At 36.4% G+C, this 20,378-nt stretch overlaps 1 protein-coding gene across 2 annotated transcripts in view; it reads left to right on the forward strand.

Annotated features, from left to right (window-relative positions):
• The window catches only part of cacna2d3a (calcium channel, voltage-dependent, alpha 2/delta subunit 3a), a 186,614-nt gene that overhangs the window by 38,264 nt on the left and 127,972 nt on the right, over positions 1–20,378 (forward strand). For both annotated transcript variants that reach the window (XM_036138420.1, XM_036138425.1), the window contains exon 4: positions 16,514–16,573. In XM_036138420.1, coding sequence (XP_035994313.1) covers positions 16,514–16,573 — 60 coding nt within the window. The remainder of the gene's footprint in view (positions 1–16,513; positions 16,574–20,378) is intronic.

Genomic DNA, 20,378 nt, shown 5'->3' on the forward strand with positions numbered 1-20,378 from the left:
TATATATATATATATATATATATATATATATATATATTGGGTATATGTATTGGGTAGCAAGACTCAACTTAACCTCAATTTTTCTAATTTCCAGTGTTGGTTTTTCAATGGTAATGAGTTGTTAGCTATAAATATGCAACCGATTCTTCCATGACTTCAGTTTTCTCTTTTTTCATCTTGCTCTAATTTCCTTCTGCTTTCATTACTAAAATTCAAATCAGTCAGGCCTGGCATGCACTCCTTTTAGCCTTCCTTAAGCATGCCTCTCCTCTTTGTCTGTCTTTCCTCTCTGTGCTCCGTCTTTCCCCATCCCTCTTCTTTTTTTTCCTAAAGTATATGTGACGCTTCAGCGATTCAATTTCCGTGTAGTCGCTCTCCCCTGCCTGTCATTGTGGCTTTATCTCCTCGTGATCCCCCCACCCTCCATCGCCCACCGCCACCTGCTAAGAGACAGCAGACTCTGGTGCTGTAAGAGAGAGCACCTGTGAATTAGTGCTGTATGTCCATTGATTTGGTCACCATTTAAGTGGGTCAAACAGTGTGACTGCTGTGTGTCAACAATGCTTTTTAATTTCAAGAGTAATTTATCACCATTGACAATAACTCAGTACTATTAAGTGTAATAGTGGTTTATAACAGTAAGCAAGCATTCATAGCTGTGTATTATTGTTAACATTTTGGTTCCTACCATTTTTCTATGTTGAAATTCCCTACTTATTTACACTCTGATTTCCAGAGTTTTAAGTCGTTTTAGCCTTTTTTTATAATGGATGTATGGAGGAATGGATGCACTAAATGTCATGAAGCTCAGAGACAGGAAGACCCAGAATTCGACCAGACAAAGAGGTTTTGAGATCAAGCAGGATTTAATGATTAGATTAAGGCAAAACAGAGGTAAAAAATCCTAATCCAAAAATGATACAAACAAGGCAGTCCATAAAACTCATACCGGGAGGTGGCAAACTTAAATTATCCAGAAGTAAACAGTACAGGAAAAAATGTGGAACTTAAACTCACCGGAGACCTGACATGGACAGACACAACTGACATGACTAGAATTGACAATGAACTGGCAGGGAAGTGGCATAGGAGGGAGGCTTAAAAAGGCAGGAGAACAAAGGAGAGAGTGAGCCAATTAACCATAAACAGGTGGATGTAATCAGAGGGGGAAAAGAGGCTGCAGGAGGAAACAAGCTGACAGAAAACACGTGGAAAGGAACAGACACTAGACCAACCCTAGAACATAAATAACCATGAAGAACGAACCTAAGATAGAAGATAAACTAAGACTACACAGAGCACTGAAGGGAGACCAGAACTAAATACAAAGATCGGATAAATTAAAACAGTAAAGAAGCTGAACAATCTAAAACCAGACAAAACCTGAGGTGGAAGACAAGAATAGCTGATCAAATGATAAACATAAACCAAAACAAAACCCAAATCATGACACTAAAACAGTCTTATGTGTTATGTTTGCAAGGCAAAATAAGCTCTGATTGTGACTATTCAATGTCATTTGACATGTCTTCAATTGGCATACCTAAAGTTTATTTGACAGACGTATAGTTTCAAGTCTATCCAATACCTTTCTGATCATATTCATAGCTACAGGTAAGGTGATGTCCTCTGCTATGCATTGGGGCTTCTTCAACTTTGCTGTAATATTTACCACCTGGTAAGACGCACATGCCTGTTGTTGCGAAGAAGCAAGAGACTATTTTGATGTCCTATGTCTTGAAATCATCATCTGAAGTAGTCCACAGGTTTGTCTTTGAGAGAATTATGTTTTAATCCCAGATACCACTTTAGGTTTGACAATTATATCATTTCATGTACTAAAACCCTAAGGTGCCAATGCACTGAGGTGTTTGTTCCCCGCTTTCCTAAATAAAAGAAAATCCATATTTCAAATAATCATCGTCTTAGCTGTGTTTTTGCAATGCTCAAATATGCTTACTTGCTTGTTTTCTTCTATGCTGTGGGAAGTCAGGTGTCCACTTGCATTGCAGGGCATTATGATCACCTAATGTTAACGTTAAACCTCTATTGATTTGTTTTCAACATATGTATGCCACTGAAAACCAGCTAAGATGACTCCTCTAAAACATCCTGTGTTTACTATAATATGTTATAACATTTTGATCACCTCTCTAAACTTTCGGTGGTCTCTTTTTAACAACCAAAAATGCTCTGACCAGTTAGGTCACACAGGAAAAAATAAAATAAAATCATTGTTAATGTCCTAGAAAGTATGCTAACAGCAGTAGATACTCTGGGCCTTTTTGTATTTGTGGTATGGGGTCTAGATTTCCACATATCCTGGAAACCAAGTTGTCACCTTGGATTCTTTCTTGGGTTCTGGGAGGTATTCTCTTGCAGTTTTAGCTGATAAATGTCCAGAACTGATATAGTGCTTGAAGCAGGGCTTCTTATGTGAGGTTACCGCCATTTCTTGGTTGGATACAAATAACAATTAGCATTCTTTTGAAAACCAACATGCAGGCTTCTTTTGCAGAATAGTGAATTGTAACAGCATAAGCGGTTTCACCATCTTTTAGTAGTCATAATGTTATGACTAATTAATTTATTTTTCGACTGAGGAAGAATCTTAGCCTATTATTTTAGCGTTTTAATTACTACCTTCATCATTTACTAAATCAACGGGATGTTATTTTGCCCCCACCCATCCTTCCCTCTTTTACTGTCTGTGCTGCTGAAAAAAAATCTTATGTGCAATCTGAAAGTGGTAAATGGTAAGAAACGGTAAAGGAATTGGTATCAAAGTTGAAAGGCATGAAGCTATTGTAATGTCCTCTTTGAAGTCAAGCAGGGCTGTGTTTCATGTGACAAACACACTTCAAAGCAGAGTGGATGCCATGCTGCTAGCGCTGTTTCTCCTGTAATGTCTTTTGGTCTGTACTCTGTACCTGGTGATATCATTTACCTGTGGCAGCTACACTTCTATAGTAATCAGCATGATTGTCACTGTGAAAAGTTGAACATTTCTTACTGGCATTCTTTAAGGTAAAAATTAAAGGATGCATATGGGATTTTAAAGGACATGTCTCCGGGTGTAGTTTTTATTCCCCAAAGTTTTATACCCCTGTTTGCTTATTTCCATTACTTCTCTTCTCTTAGTTATAATTTTATCACTTTGAGATTTGTAGGAACTAAAAAAAAAAATAAACAATGAAAAACAAATATTTTCCATTTGGGAGAAAACTACCATCACACATTTGAACTTAATATTGAGCTATAAAATTGCATTTGAAACTACAGTATATGTTCTAGATTAATGTGCCAAACTGTATTCTAAAATGTATGTATATAGTAACAAGACTGTAATGAAACTATTCTCTACTGAGCAAAGCTTACTCCAAAAAAATGAAGAAATAATTAAAATAGATTTTTTATAACTTTTCTCACATTTGTCATTAAGGGTAAATTACACTACTTTTTTAGGCACATGCAATTTGAAGAGCGCATTTAAAATAGATTAAAAATAAGATGCAAATACAATTTATTTAGTTCATTAGAATTAAACAACATGAATGCCCCAAACTAAATTTTGGTATGGATAGACTCCTATGTAAGCACAGAGCCCCATCTTTTAATGGCTGCCTCCAGCAGGATAATGCACCATACCACAAAACTCAAATAATTACAAACCAGTTTTCTTGAATACAACAATGAGTTCAGTGTACTCAAGTGGTCTTCAGATTCACCTGATCTCAATCAAATAGAGAACCTTTGGGATGTGGCGTAGCATAAGTTAGTCCTGATGCGTCCATGTCAAAGTGAACCAAAATCTCAGAGGAATGTTTCTGGCATCTTGTTAAATCTGTTTATTAAATGCAAGACAAGGTGAGTATGTTTGTATAGCACATTTCAGCAACTAGAACATTAAAAGTGTTGTATATCAATGTATATTTTTTTCATTGATGTATATCAATGAAAAAAAAGGGTAAATAAAAATTTCAACAGAATAACAGCTTTCCTTCCTTTTGCAGTCTAGCCATGTAGGTTAATATTGCAGTCATTACACCCTCCCAACCAATGGCAAACAGAGACCCAGGAATGCTCCACCCCCTTCAAATGCGATGCATCTACTCACGCTTGACTGGGTTCACAGTCATCCTGTGTTATTATAATATAATAGAGCTTTGTGTTGTTTTCATAGTTATGGTAACTTATTTTGTTGTTTATTTAAATGTGAGTGAGTGGGAGCATGTAGATATTGAATAGGTAGGGGTCCAAAATGGTACCTTGGGGAACCCCACATGTGATCTGTGTCAAACCAGTCAAGTACTGTACCAGAAAGACTCACCATGTTCTCCAGATACTCGAGTAATGTACAATATTGAGCGGTGTTCAATGATGTGCTGAGGTTCAATAATTCCAGCACTGTGGTTCTTCCACAGTCTGCATTTATGCTGGCGTCACTGAACACCTTGACTAGGGCAGTCTCAGTACCTTTGTAAGCATGGAAACCTGAATGAAAGATGTTGAAGCGGCTGGTCATTGTTAAGAAGGTATTTAATTGTTAAAAATCTGCTTTTTTAAACAGCACTACTAATGAAGGTACGGTTTGAAATAGGACTGGAACCTTACAATAACAACTTGTCCAGACTGGTCTTTTGTTTACTGTGGGTTGAAAATTGCTGTTTTCAAGGCATGGGGGCAAAACTCCTGACAAAGAGAATTGGTTTATTATTGCAAATCAAATCAGATACTGACAGGCAAAACTTTCTTAAAGAACGCTGTGGATACAAATGGAGCCTAATTGATTTATGGTTTCCTTTTGAACTTTTTGTAGTTGATTTGGTAGAATTGTCATTTTGTCCAAGATTGTTATTTTTTTGATCAGACGCAGCATTGTTACTGTTACTACTCTTATAATTTTCTTAATGCCTTCAGTGGAGAAGTTTGCAAATTAATTACAGATCCTTGAAGTGTAGAATTCCGATGCTACAGTCATAGGAGGGTTTGTTAACCTATTAACTTTGGCAAACAAGGCACAATAATCATTAGTGTTTTTGCTGATGATTTAAGAAAAGAAGGATATCCTTGTATTTTTAGTGGTAAGTTTTATGAGTGAAGGTGTACTTAAGGATTTTATAAGGTAATTAAGGTAATTTTGGAGGTCATTTTTCTTGGATTTTAAAATGTGCTTAAAAGTTCTAAAACTGTGAAGCACTGATTTACTATCAAGTGTTAGTATTTTGTTCTTTGAAATTTTAAAATTAATTTTGCAGCAAAAGCAACATTTTGTCTTACATTCTGTCAACATCATTGCACTACATATAAAAGAGGGTCATCACTTTAAAATGCAGTGAAAACACAAGCTTACCATTGAGTAAATGACTGATTGATATTGTTAAATAGGATATGGTTCGGGTAGGTTATGACTTTTTTTTAGCAAACTATACCTTGACCTTCTCGCACTCCTGCAGTTTTTCTCTCCATTTCAGTTGCGGTCCTCATTCTCTGAACACTGTCACATCTCTGGGGGTTCATGATGAGGTTGATAACCACTGATGGCAAAGTATAGCCATTTGATGTCAGACCAGCCTTCTGTTCCACTCATGTTGTTTTTTTCCACCACCAAGAAATCAAAGAACAAAGAATGAAAGGTTTTTAGAAAGATGAAATAAGCGTGTAGGCAGGACAGGTGAGGAAGGTAAATGTCACGAAGAACAGACAGGTCAAGTGTTCAGTCTAAGACTGAAATAAAGATGAGGAAAGAGGAAGTGTGAGACAAAGACTGGGGTGTGGGGGGATGGCATTGTTGTGATAGAGCTGGGTTGAGAACTTAATATTTTCTTCGGTCAGCAAAACTACTGAGCAATGTCAACTATTGATTATTGGGGCTTGACGTTTCTCCTTGATCTCTTTGTCTCTGACTCTATATTACTCTCTGCCTACTTGGCTTGGACCCAATTTAAATCTGTTAAACAGAGGAAGTATAGTGTCAGAGCACACTCTCCTATTTTGTTGATGCTGCAACCTTTCTTGGCTCCTATGAGAATATTAATTGCTGTCCCTAGAACTATTGATGGGCTGACCCAAGCCAATTGTACCAATCTTGAACTTTTGGCAGAACCAAGACCCAAAGGATCTGCCCTGCTACTGTAAGAGGCCAAACCTTATTTAACATTTGCTGTTACAACCAGGAAGCAGCTGTACATCATTAAGTCGTTGATGTAGGTCAACTTACTTTTTTTTATACTGCAGCTATTTTGTATTATGGCTTCCATACTCATCAACAGCTGATTGTTCACATCCTGATCTTGATCAATGAGGTGTTTTTTTTACCACCTCATTGTTTAGATTTTTCTTTGCAGAATTTGCTGCTGTTCACTTCTATGCTGATTTCAACCCCCATCTTATACATGTAGACCAAACACTTTGCACCCGTGTACCTAACAATTATCAGCATGTTTCTTGTGAAAGTTAATTATTCCGATGAGCTATGGGGATAAATTATCAAAATAACGCTTAAATCTGACATAATATTTGATTTAATTGTATAATTAAAAAATTAAAATTACAAAATCCTACAAAATACATCATTCAATAAGTGTTGATAAAATGATTGGTACAAAGAAATATTTCCTTAAACAAGCCCAGTCACTTCCAAATAGTCACTTGACTTTTCAGCAATCTCTCACTCTGAATTTGCATGATAAGCAGTGATAGTAATGGGAGTCTAGATGTCTGCTCTTAAAAAACAAAACAAAAAACAAACAAAAAAAGCTCTAACCTTAAAACCTCACCTAACATATGATGCTAAAATTTAGCTCCACATGGACAAGATGGAAAGTTTGGTTATCTATCATAATACAACTTAAACATGAAAACAACAAGTAAATAATGGGTATTTACAGGACAATAACTTTTATGATTGCCCCACCACCCATCATCCATAATTAATTAAAATTTAATTTTCTGAAAATATCTCTATTTACATTGTTTTGATCCCAGTTTGGGCAAATCCACTTCTATGAAATATGACAGATTATCACCTCTTTAATTACCTTTTAAATATTATTTATTGGAGACACATTTCTTACAGTAGATTGAGTGAATTGTCAAAAAATACACTTAGTCATGAGTTGACAAAGCTGGTACAAAACATCCTCAAGGTGGGTACAAATTGATGCTTGATCGGAACATAAAGTCTTATGGAAGACAACTGCTTCTCCTATCTGATGAAGTTATAGGAAAGAAAATAAACCTGAAAAAGCAAAATTGAGTCCTAAATGTTCAGGGCTCACCCTAACTGCTCTAAGTTGCTCAGAAAACTACATCTCTAAACAATAAAGACAGGAAAAGAAGTTAAGAGGGAGTTATCTGCTAAAGTGTCTGCTAAAGCAGCAGCAGACAGGACCTCTGGTTATGATTTTAAATAGGTCTATTTAGAACTCTACCTTATGGGCTCCTGTTCATGGTTACCCTAGTAGAACATTGAGATTCAGGTCACTGCCCTCAGAAATGTGTTGAGTCAAAGCTTAATGTGCTGCGCAAAAAGAAAGCAAGAGACGTTGGCACTGGTCAATAATGTATGTGAGCCAACCTACCTCTGCTTTTCTGACAGTTGCTTTTAGCATAGCTCAGCTGCACATGACAACTTCTGGAAACTTTGATGGATTTATTGCTGCATGGATAATGAATAGCATTTGCTAAGGTCATTGGCTTCAGCCCTCAGAAAATCTTCCACACAGCAGGTGAGGTGTACAAACAACAATAAGCCAATCAAGCTGACAGCTAAATGAGGGGGATTGTTAATGAACTTTTGGGATAGTAAACAAGAGAGTCCATCTATTGGCAAAACATAATTACAAGATGTGAAATAATACACCCCCCCCCCAAAAAAACATAAATAAATAAATAAATAAAATAAATAAATAACTAAAAATACAGGAGATGAGTTAAAAATTGCTAAACCTAATTAGTAATTGTGCCAGCCTTGCCTGTATCGCTCATAATGTTTTATATTCTTGTTTAGGAATTTTTACTTACTTTTCTTTGCAGAATATATCTTTCACTGCATTGAAAGTATTGATCCCCTGTTTAAGGTAACAGGCTACAGCCTTTTATCTCTGGTAGTAAGTAGAAGTCATGGTTCCATTACATCAAGTTCTGCAGTTCCCAAAGTAGCAAACTACTACTACTACACTACTGTTATATTCAAGTGTTGGTTTGATTTTTCTTTTGTTTCATGACAGATGTAATGGGGTGAGCAATGAGGCCAGCAAATAGCTAATAGCAAGCTAATTTGACATTCTGTATTAAAAATACATTGTAATGCTTTTACTTTGATTTACTTAACTTTCCTTTGTATTTAGCTACTCTACACCTTTTCTGTTCCATGTCAGTTCAACAATTAATAAAAGTTTGTTGGTGTATTTTAAAATATGTATTTACATAATTTGTTTAGCAAAGACTAACAACATGAGATTCAATAAATACAGGCATAAATTATTACACACGAGGTAATTAAAACTAGAAATGTTTACATGGACAATTGATGTGTTTAGGTCTGTTACCTGGTCATTTCTGCCTTCTGTGCTGCCTCTTGCTGTGTTCTCCCTCCCTCTCTTTGGTCACATGACCCTGAATCACCTACTTTCTCTTCTTGTCTCTATAGTTAACGTTTAAATGTCTCTCCGAAAAGTTGGAAAGCATTGAGTAAGATGGGTTACATCGGAAGTTTACTTCTGCACCACTGTGCCAAACTTGGCCAACCTGAGTCACTGGATACTTTCCAATCGTGCCAGTGGATATTATTCACTTGTGTTCACTTTTTTGTCGTCTGACACTACAGCATTTATAGAGCACTTGGTTTTGCTAATGATCATCATTCTTAAAAAATGACAATGGGGAGGGCTCCCTCTGTCTCCTCCCTCTGACACACAGTCTTTGCGCTCCGAGGCGGATGCCTTCAGCTAAAGATTTCCTGTGTCCTCCTCCTTTCTCTCTGACCGACTGTGAGCCGAACTCTCTGCTCCCATCTGTTCTGTCACAGCCACCAAGCTCAACTGTTTCTCCAAAAGAGAATGTGTTGTTTCTTTTACACTAGCTAATTGATGTTAACCTTTAAAGCTGCATTGATAAGCATTAGTGGCTGCTTTGCCTTTTACCTGGCTCTGAAAGGGGATTATACGATTCTCTTCCTGCTGCACTTGTTCCAGTGTCATCCTCAGATAAATGAAAAAAAAAAACAACTAATCTTCATATTCTCTTTTCTTCCCTGTGCACCAGACTCCTAAAGACTGGACATTCTGATATTTTACTTGAGCAGCTAAATGAACATCAGAGGTCGTAGTCAAAAATTTTTATTTAGTCAAAACAAAAATATTTTATACATAAATGAAAATATTTAGAAACCTTATTCCAGCCTAGAATGAATGAATTAAAGGCAGAAAAAATGAACCCATCTGTCCCCCCCCCCCCCCCCCCCCCCCCCACACACACACACACACCTTTGCCAGCTGTGCCTTCTAAAAAGCATTTTTCTGGAGTCAATCTCGAGTTTTTGGGAGTATCTCCAGTATATGTGTGTATTGTGGGAAATAATACATAAATCTAATTTTAATAAATCTATTTTCACTTTAAGGTAAAACTTTGGGATTCCTAACCCATCAAATGCGATCACCAAAGCAAGTGTTCTTACCTTTGTGTCTTTTGCTTCTAACTCAACTCCCTCACTGAATGCACATGAAAGTGTGCATTTGCATTCAAACAGGTGTGTGTTTTCAAGTAGACAACAGGGCCTGTCTCTCTTGACTGTATCAGCTTAATTACTGTTGTCATCTCGTAAGCCTGAGCCTCGGCAGAACAACCAGAGACGAAAAGTAATTTCCTCTCTTTTTAATCTGCATCATATGCTCTGGCAGGACCACTTGTTGATAAAAAGACGTGGCAGGTTAATTTGAATTTATGGGAGAAACACATACCATCAAACACTCACAGTAAAACTTACTCAAAACCTAACACACCACCTGGACTGTTCATCTGGGTGATATCTTGAAATTGAGATTCAAAGGAGTGAGTAGTATATACTTATTGCTAATATATTTTTCTGTTGAAAACATTCCTACTAGTATTGAAGTCATATTTACCCTAGAGCTTTACCTTTAGCTTTGCTGGAGACTGAGTTAGACTACGTGGATAATATGATAATAGAAGATATAATATATCTGTATAAATGCTCATTATATAACAAATTGAATTATGATTATGCTCCTGACTACACTCTTTCTACGCAAGTTCTGTTTTAAATTGACAGTCTGTTGGTTGTGTTGTTTCTTATAAAACATCCCTTCTAATATCTCCCTTCTTGTTATTGATTTAAATTTTGCTGGGTTCAGAAGTAAAAAAATAACAACATAAAAAGAAAACCAGATAATCGTCGTTCTCACTGTCTTATGGTGCCTTCACACCAAACACGTTTTGAGCATCAGAGGCATCTGGTTTACATGCTTGGTGGTTTCTTGCTGAAGCGAATGAAGCTGTGTGCTAACTTTGATTGCTCCTCTATTGGTCCAAAAAGTATTACTTCACTTTTATTTTTATTCAATTGAAGAAAATTTTTGACACATCCATGCATTGATTTCTTCTAAGCATTTACTCAGCGCTTGAATGGGTTCATAGTCACCTAGAAATGTAGCGTTGTGTGTCGTCTGCAGTTATGGTAGCTGATGTTGTTGTTGCTTATGATGTAGATATTGAATTGGAGGGGACCCAGGATGGACCCTTGAGAAATCCCACTTGTGATTTTTGTCATCTCTGATGTAAAGTTACCTACTGGCACAAAAAAGTCCATGTCCTTTAAGTAGGATTTAAACCAGTTGAGTGCTGTACCAGAATAGGTGACCCAGTTTTCCAGGCGTTCTAACAGAATAAAGTGATCAACAGTATCAAATGCTGCACTGAGGTCCAATAATACCAGCACTGTGGTTCTTCCTGCATTTATATGGATATTATTAAACACTTTAATAAGGACGGTCTCAGTACTATGGTGAGCACGGAAACCTGACTGGAAAACGTCAAAGCGGCTGGTCGTTGTTAAGAAGGTGTTTAATTGTTCAATCACAACTTTTTCAACAATCTTACTGATAAAGATGAGGTTTGAGATGGGCCTGTAGTTCTGGAGTAGTAGTTTGTCCAAATTGTTCTTTTTCAGCAGTGGTTTGATAATTGCTGTTTTTAGAAACTGAGGGAAACACCTGACAGAAGGTTTATTATCTGAGTCAAATCAGACGCTATGACAGGCAAAACTTTCTTAATGAAAACTGTGGGGAGAACATCAAGGCAGCAGGAGGAGGAACTTAGCTGCTGAATAATCTCCTCTAAGCTTTTGGAGTTTGTTTTTGGCTGAATTGGGACATTTTGTCAAGATAATTTCTAGTTGGAGACAGCTCTGGTTCTGAACTTGATATGGATGTACAGACTGATCCTCTAATCTCTAGGATTTTCTCAGTAAAGAAGTTAGCAAATTCACTGCAGGCCCTGGTGGAGTGGAGTTCAGAAGCCACGGACACAGGAGGATTTGTTAACCTGTTAACCGTGGCAAATAAAACACAAGTATTATTAATGTTTGTATTAATAATCTCAGAGTAGAAATTTTCCCTTGCATTTTTCAGTTTTAAGTTATATCTGTAAAGGCTCTCTTTATAGATGTCATAGTGGACCTGGAGTCTAGTCTTTCTCCACCTGCTTTCAGCTTTTCGACACTCCCTGTTTTCACTTTTAACTACTGGAGCATTTCTCCAAGGAGATTTTTTTTTCTTCCCAGAAACAGCCTTCTCTTTAATTGGAGCAATGCAGTCAATGATGTCTGAGACTTTAGACTGAAATTTATCTACTAGCTCATCTACTGAGTTGCAGCATAAGGTTGAAGTAGTAGAGTAAGCTCGGATAAAAGTTTCCATGTCATTGTCCTTAAAGTTGTGTTTTCTTATGATGTCCCTATGATGGCTAAATGAGTCATTGGAAATGATGGTTTCAAAGGTAACAGGAAAGTGATCAGATAGGGCAACATCAGTTACATTGACCTCGGAAATGTTTAGACCGGCTATAAAACTATATCCCCCATTACTATAATTGTACAGTATGATGTTAATATTGAAAAAAAAGGGAATTGGCTGTTTCACCCACATATATGTCCATTGAAAACAAACTTAGTGCAATTTAGTACAATGCAAATATATGAAAGGTCTATACAGGTGCAAGACTCCACTTTAACCTGGGTTTCACAGAGCAGAAAATCTGATGTCTAGTTGCCTATAAGTATTAGTGCAAAATGTCAGACTTCAGAGACATATTACCAAATAATGAGACTAGTTTCAAAATTTAAGGACTAGAAAGTACAGATAATTGTATGAAAATGTAAGGAGTAGAAGTAAAATGTAGGCTAAAAAATAAGTATAACTAACCAAAATTTCTACTTAAGTAAGGAAACAAAATACTTGTACTTAGTTACTAGACACCTCTGATAAGCCACCATGCTTATCTGTGTTTGTATCTTGCATATGCAGCAGATATACTTTTTTTTAGCTGTGTTTTGCTTTTTTTCTACATCTCAATGAGAACATGCACAAATTCACAGAGTTTGCATTCTAGAGCATGGTGATATATTGTCAAACTTTTTGGGAAGATGTTCTGGGTCTTTCTGCTCTTCCTTTTTCCATCAACCTGTCAGAGACCAAGAAGGTAGCGGAACAAATGCAAACATGACTCTATATCTGAATCGAACCAATCACAAAATATGCAACAATATGCAATGGCCAGGTGTGTTGCTATGGTGACGAAAATGATTTGCTAGAGTCTAGATTACAGTGTTTGCTTCCCGAAACAGCTTGCCCACACACATAATAACAACACAACACACAGCGATTGCTCAGCTAAAATAGGATGGCTGATTGCAGTAGTTTAGCGGTGAAATCTATTTGAATGGAAATGTGAAATGGAAGTTCATTATCAAAACTCCAAAGCAGGGAGACCAGATGTGAGTGAGAGAAGTTGGTCACAGTGAAAATGCACCATGAACATCACATTATATTTATAAAATAGGAGAAGTGTGCATGTGATTGTTTGGAAGATATCGTTTAGCGTTAAGGTCTGCAAAGTATCACCTTGGTCCCTCATCTTTGGTATTATATGATAATATTTAAAAAAAAAACATATTTTTCAGTGTAAAACTTTCCAAACAAGTTACTAAGAACAAGTTTTTACAAATGTTTTGGCAACTGTTGGGGGTTCTACCGTGCCATTTGTGCATTAATGCTCTATGCAATGTCTTCTACTGAGTCTATCCCTCTATATGGTTTTATAACAACTGTACATTTTATTCCAAAGCAAGACATGAATACAAAATGTATTCAGTTCTTTTACTGAAGAAGGTGAAAAAATAAATATTAAGTTGTTCACCATGCTTCACACTGCTTCACACTGTACCAAGGTTCAGATTTATTTGGTTGACCATAGTCTGACAAACCCCTTGATCAGAAAAGAATAATCCAAAAAGAGCAAAATGAACAACCCCATGGATTGAATTCATTATAACTCATATTATGATATTTCGGCCAAGTTCCTGTCAAGCAGCAATGTGTATGTCATCACCATGCCCGCCGACATGGGAGGACAAACGGGTCAGTTGTCCTGGGCCCAGAGGGGGGGCCCAAAACTGGCCAAATGGTCAGAGTGCCAGCCAATAGATTTGGTAAAGATTTGGCAAAACCAAAACTGTATCTTTTTAAAGGCCTTTAATCAGTGAAGAGTAATGGAGGCAGTGACTGACTTATTTAAAAACAGCTATTTTCCAACAGAATGTCATCCTGACACCACACATAACAAACAATGACCCCTTTGCATGTTTTCACAAACAAATGTTTCATGTGTTTTGCTGGATATCCATTATGTAGAGTTTGCTGTTCAGGTCTTATCAGTTTTTTGATCTCGGAATAACATACAATCTAATGCAGCCTTGAATCCTTAAAAAAATACTTTGAGTTAAGGCTCAAATGGGCACACAAATGGTATGCTTTGTTGGGTCTCACCCACAGAATAAAGATTTTCTAAATGGATGGGAAGCCAGAAATAATTACAGTTCAATTGTGAACAGTATCATTCTTTTTTTTTAGCTTTGTACAAGAGGCCTAAAATTGAATGCAAACTTCTGCATGAGTAAACAGGCAGATAATTTAACATTGCTTACAAAACATTTTTTGACTTGTCTGTCACTTTGTCACTGTTTGCTTTTCTGAATGGGTTCCAAAAATGCTGGCAAACAAACAGTTTAAAAGCGGTACAGACCATCTCAATGTTAATTTAGCCAGACATAGTCATGCTGACTGCTACTGGATAGCTGCTTCGCCACACAGAGTTTCTCTATATGAGAAATATGATGACATTTTAACATCACAAGATCTCATGGGGAGAGGTCTAATTTTACCCAAGAAGCCCCCCGCTGTGAAGCCTATGTAGTAATTAAGCAAAATGGGACATAGAGTGACTGGAACAATACTTATACTCCGTAAACATTTTCACATTTTGTAACTTTACAATATATTTGAATACATTAGTGGGGTTTGATATGAAAGGCCAACAGAAACCAGACATAATTATAAGTGTGAGGAAAGGATATATAGTTTAAAATGTTTCTGATTTATACAGATCTGCAAATGGTGGCAAGCACATGTATTCAACCTCGATTGTTGTGGTACCGATAAAGAAAATCCAATGGAACCATTTATCTTTAGGAGTGAATGTAGGATAACATCAGAAGCTTCCAAACTTTGGAATGTAAGTTAGCTTCAATATACAGCAATATTTTCTAACACTGCCTACAAAATGTTCTGCGTCTTGGATGTCTCTGTGTCGCTGATTGGTATTCAAAATGCTGCTATGCAAAAAGTGGTGAGGGCTTCTTCAGTGCTAATTAGGCCAGACAGTGTTGTGCCGACTAAAATGGGATAGTTATTTTAGACAGACAGATTTCCTTAAGGAAAGAATTACAGCGACATTTAATTTCGAGAGATCTTGAGGCATAAGATCTCATTTCACCCATTGCAGTAGTGAAGAAATTACACTAATTAAGCCACATGGTCCATCATTTAGGTACATGTGGCTTGACCCACAAGTTCCACCACATTCAATAACCCAGCAATAAAGTTAATGTGTCACAAAATTGACTAGAGTAACACAATTTCTTATGTATCATAGTGATAATAAAGACACATAAATGGTAGAGCATTTAACGTAGTAGAATATAGATGTGATTCATTACCTTTATGTATCAGCAATATATTAGTCCCATCTAAATTAAATCACATTTTCTTATCAGAATCAGTACTATCAGTAAAGGGGAAGGAGTCAGTTATTTTACTCAATCAGGAGGCATCTTATTGTATATTTAAGAGAAAGGAAATATATAAATCTTATTCATTTTGAGAACCCGAATAAAAACACTGATGATTATATCAAAAGTTTTCACTTATCAATAACGAGTCAATAATGAACCTATTTTAACATTACATGTAGAAGCAAATTATGTGAAAAAACAAAAATACAACATGAATATATTCCTAAGGGAACTGAGAATGAAGTTTTATCAGATGAATAAAAGCCTATATTAATCAAACATTTCATTAGTGTGGCTCCCTCTGAAATCCAAATTCAAGAGTTTTAAATGCCTAATTTAGCTTTAAAGGAACTGTTTTGAGAATAAAAAGGAGAATAGAAAAGCAAGTCTAGCCTTTAAGGCTAGACAGGTTCTGGTGCCAGATAAAAGCCTTCGATAAACTTATAACACATGCCTTACTTTCTGTCTGGGTCTTCTTGTGTCACCTCACAATGAGCTGTATTGGCTCACTGGACCTCCAGACTACCCATTTCTCAGCTTAGTAGACTTTCAGCCCAACCTCTTTTCAACCCACTCTTAAGGTCCTCTCTGGCAGGTATCACCTAATTACTTTGATCTGTCACAGGCCCTCCATGTTTGGGATTTTCTGTTTTTGAAATTCAGAATATTAAAAGGTATAGTAAAAATACAAAACAGTAACCGTCGAGAGAGAGAGTGAGCAAGAGTGAGACCCAACCCAAAGACACAGTAGACGGTACCAGCAAGAGGGTGATAATGGAGTGACTTCACTTGTGCTTGTTTTTGAGTGTGCATGACAAAAGCTGCTTGAGAGGAGAAATGCATGTGTAAAAAGCATAAACCAATGATATCTGGCGTCACTGGGCTCAAAGGTTTCAGGGCAGTCATTACCTCTTCTGTTGAAGCATTAAAGAAAATGGCTTCTTTTTATGAGACTGCCAAATGTTTGCCTGCTCTCTGTCTGTCTCTGTCCTTTAGTGTCAATATTATTGTGGTGCTAACAGCTACTTACAATGACCATAACATATTATTTCTGTATGGAGCTTTTCCTGCCTATTACTTTTAAACTGCGAATTAATTCACATTTCTGTTGAAGCTATAATGTTATTTTCTGTGCTCCTGTAGAGATTGGTTGAGGCAGCAGAGGAAGCCCACCTACAGCATGAAGAGAATCCAGACCTGCAGGTGAGTCAATGCATTGTTTTATGTCAGTATTGTCTCAATGCAAACCTAATTTCAATAAACATGTTCATTCCTTATTCTTAGAGGATTAATTCAAATCCGTGTTGACAATGAAAGTTAGAGCTTCCATTATTAATTATTTGTGAGGATAAAAGAAGCCAGTAAGCCTCTGTAAAAACAAGAATGGTGAGATAAGAAGAAAAGGTATTTCAAAACAAGTTCTGCTGTTTCACTTCCACTACTTTCCCTTAACAGTACAGGTCCATTTAAAATAATTTGTATTCATGTGTTTCAGTCTGTCACTTTCAGCTATGCATAGTCTCACTGGAGCCAACACACATCTAAAATGGATTTTAGGAGTTGTATTGATGCCTTCACTGCAGTTATAGCATAAACAGTTGGTGGAATATGTTCAGAAACCCAAAGGGAAGGTCTCTTAATATCTCAGTGTATAATCAGAAACTATGTTGGAACCTTGAAAATATTTTTTTGTTAAAGTGAATGTTTACTTTTTTGTAAAACCTAAAAGCCTTTATACCTAGACAGGTTAGGTAGGTAGGTTAGGAGTAGGCAGTAGTTTGTATTCTTTGTATTAATATTACATTTGTAAATGTCACGTAGCAAAGGAACCAAGACAGTAAAGCATCTAAAAAGCTAAAATTATATCGATATTGGCAAATAACGAAGTGTGTGTGTGTAGCATATTAGATGCCCCATTTTCAATAGTCAAGTTTATTTGTATAGTACATTTCAGCATCAAGGCGGTTCAAAGTGCTTCAAATCATGAAAACATAAAAATGTCATAAACACATCGAAACGGTCACTGGTTGTGAGACCAGTAACAAACATTAAATGATATCAAGTAAAAACTGAAAGCAACTCTAAACAAGTGGGTTTTCAATCCTGATGTAAAGGAACTCAGTGTTTTGGACTACAACCAGATTTCGAGCCTTATCACTAGTTTGTAGTTGTAGTGCAATAGTGCATTTACAAAATGTGTGTAACATTTACAGGCTGATACTGCATCAGGAGACAAAGCTGCTTTTTCTATGACATCACTGTCCAATGCTCCACACAGAGTGCCTTGAGGTCGTTAAACAATTGTTAGCTGAATAATTCAAAAAGTGTTCAAAGAAAGTAGTCCATTGTCAGATGAAACCACTCCAAGCATTCGGAATTCCCTTGTGAGCAAAGCATCAATATCGTGTCAGCATAGCATATCATGAGATTAAGTGAGATTTTGAGATTTTATTGGGTCATTGTAGCAACATTTGTAAAACCTACCACCCGACATAACCCAGATGGTTGGGATTGTATAAATTCAACAGCAGTGGTTCAAATATTGTATCTCAGAATTATAACACACATGCCAACGATTCTTTTTTTACATGCTCAAAAATGTTTGGCAGGCTGGTTTGGCTGGAGCTACAGCAATACTGAAGTGTTTGCTATTCAAACACACCAAAAAGCAGTAATGCGATGTATTGACTGGAATAATAAAACACTGCCAAAAATGTTACAAATCCTTAACAAGAAAAGTGACTTAAACACAAAGGCTCTAACAATAAACTAACAAAACTTGGAAGTACTACTTTTGGCTAGGTGATCAAATTCTACAAAGATAGGAAATCTTGCAACATAGAGCTAATGATGCACTCAATTTGTACTTTGAAATCATATTATCTAGGTTCCAGGTGGGAAAATAACAATGTAATGGCTTTTGGAACCAGAATTCTGACTTAGTCAATGGGAAATCCAAAGAAAGCCTTGTTTTAATATTCAATGAACAAGTGAAATAGACTAAATCATATGAATACACTGTTTATTTGCATTTCATGCTTTTCTTTCTTGTTGACCAAATAGTTCTTGAGTATGTTACTGGCTTGTTCAAATGCATAATGCTGAGAAATCACTGTTATTGGCTTATATTCATAATAACTGATCCACAACAAAAGGTTGTTGTTGTTATTAAAACTTCCATCAGGAATGGTATAGACTTGGCTGTGACAGCATTCCCAGATCCAAGTTATGTAGTCTGAGTCAAATGCAGCATAAATCTTCCAAGAAGCTTAACCAAACATAAGATAAATCTAACAAAGAAAATAATTGGAAAAACCATAGAACACAATCTATAAAAAAAAGGAACCAAACAGACCGTGACGATAAAATAAAACAAAGTTCTCAGGATAGCTACAAATTAGATCCTTTTCTGCAGTTATTTAAAAAGTCTCTTAATCATCATTGATGGATGAAAAACAGACCATTAAAAAAACTAATTGGCAATGTAACATTTTATATATTTTCATCAAAGGGGCATTAAAGCTTTTTTTGATTGTGTAAATTATAAGGAAATGGGTCCAGGATGAAACAGAAAAAGATACCTACTTCGAAGGCTTGCTGCCAGTGTTTCGTTTTTATAGATATTTATAACAATCATGTTATTTCTATCAATTCATCACCTTTTTATGAGCTGTTAGTTATGTGTGTTGACCGTGAATATGGTAAAGTAACTGAATATTTTAAGTGCAAACATTTAATAATGTTTATTAATGTTTTGGTCTAAACCTAGATAAAAAAAGATCTTATTTTTTCTCATAATAACTTTCCAGGTCATTACTAAATAAATTGTGATTATTTAGAGTTAAATGTAAGTCTTGTGAAACCCCTCCCCCCCAACAAACACACACACACACACACACACACACACACACACACACACACACACACACACACACACACACACACCACACACACACACACACACACACACACACACACACACTAAAACACTCAACAGCATTCGGAACTATTCCAAAGAAGTTCCTCCCTCTGTTCTGCAGATTTGGGCAAATGCTTTCCTCTAATCACATCTGCACGCACGCCCCCAAACCAAGCTGCTGCCTTCATGGTTCTGCCTCAAATCCATTTTAACAACTTTAATTTTGTGAGTGTGGCTTTGAATTGTGTGCATCATGTGCATGTTTAGCAGTGAGACGTTTGTGTGCGTGGTTGTGTGTGCTTGATGTTTGCGCCCGAGTTTGCTGAACGTCAAGCACAGTTTAGAACAGGTTTTGTTGAAGTAGGAGGAGCAGCACAAACTTGAGGTCTTAAGAGGAGCTATGATACTAAGTCGACTTTTGAGAATTTGCTGCTAAACCACTTATATATTTTGAGTTCTTGTATCTGTGCCTGCTTTGCACAAGTGTTTACTTTGTCAGTTCTTTAGAGTATTACAGGGGATGCAGTTATCTGCTAGCAGAGGTTATTAAAGCTGATTAGTTACTAAATTAACTGCTGTCCTGCTCTGAGGATTTATTGGTGATCTTCTGGATTCTCACACACCCTTTGAATATTCCATTTCTACTGAAAAACAAATAAATACATCATTTAAATCTATGTAAAGCTGGTGTGATTAAGTCCACTGAGTTTGTCACGACACCAAAAATGTCACATTAGCTATTTTGGTAAAATAAATTATTATGTTTTAAAAAAATAGCATCAATATGGTGTTAGACCCTGGAGGCATGTTCATTTTTTGACTAGCTCATATAAACTGAAAAGAATTAACTGACTATCCGTTGCAGAGTACTTAAATATAAAAACACATAAGTGCAACTATGATATTAAAATATGTTCTCCAGTTTATACTCTGCATACATACGAGCATTGTGGATGCTGTGGTGCATTTTTTTGTCTAATGATATAGCTTATCCTGTGCAGCATAAGTATGTTCACATATAGTGGCAAGCAATAATGAGATTCGTCTCCATCTACCTTCTTTAGCAGCATTTTGTATAGTTTGTAATCC

This window comes from Fundulus heteroclitus, chromosome 1 (assembly GCF_011125445.2).
Source record: "Fundulus heteroclitus isolate FHET01 chromosome 1, MU-UCD_Fhet_4.1, whole genome shotgun sequence".
NCBI classification, from domain to species: domain Eukaryota; kingdom Metazoa; phylum Chordata; class Actinopteri; order Cyprinodontiformes; family Fundulidae; genus Fundulus; species Fundulus heteroclitus.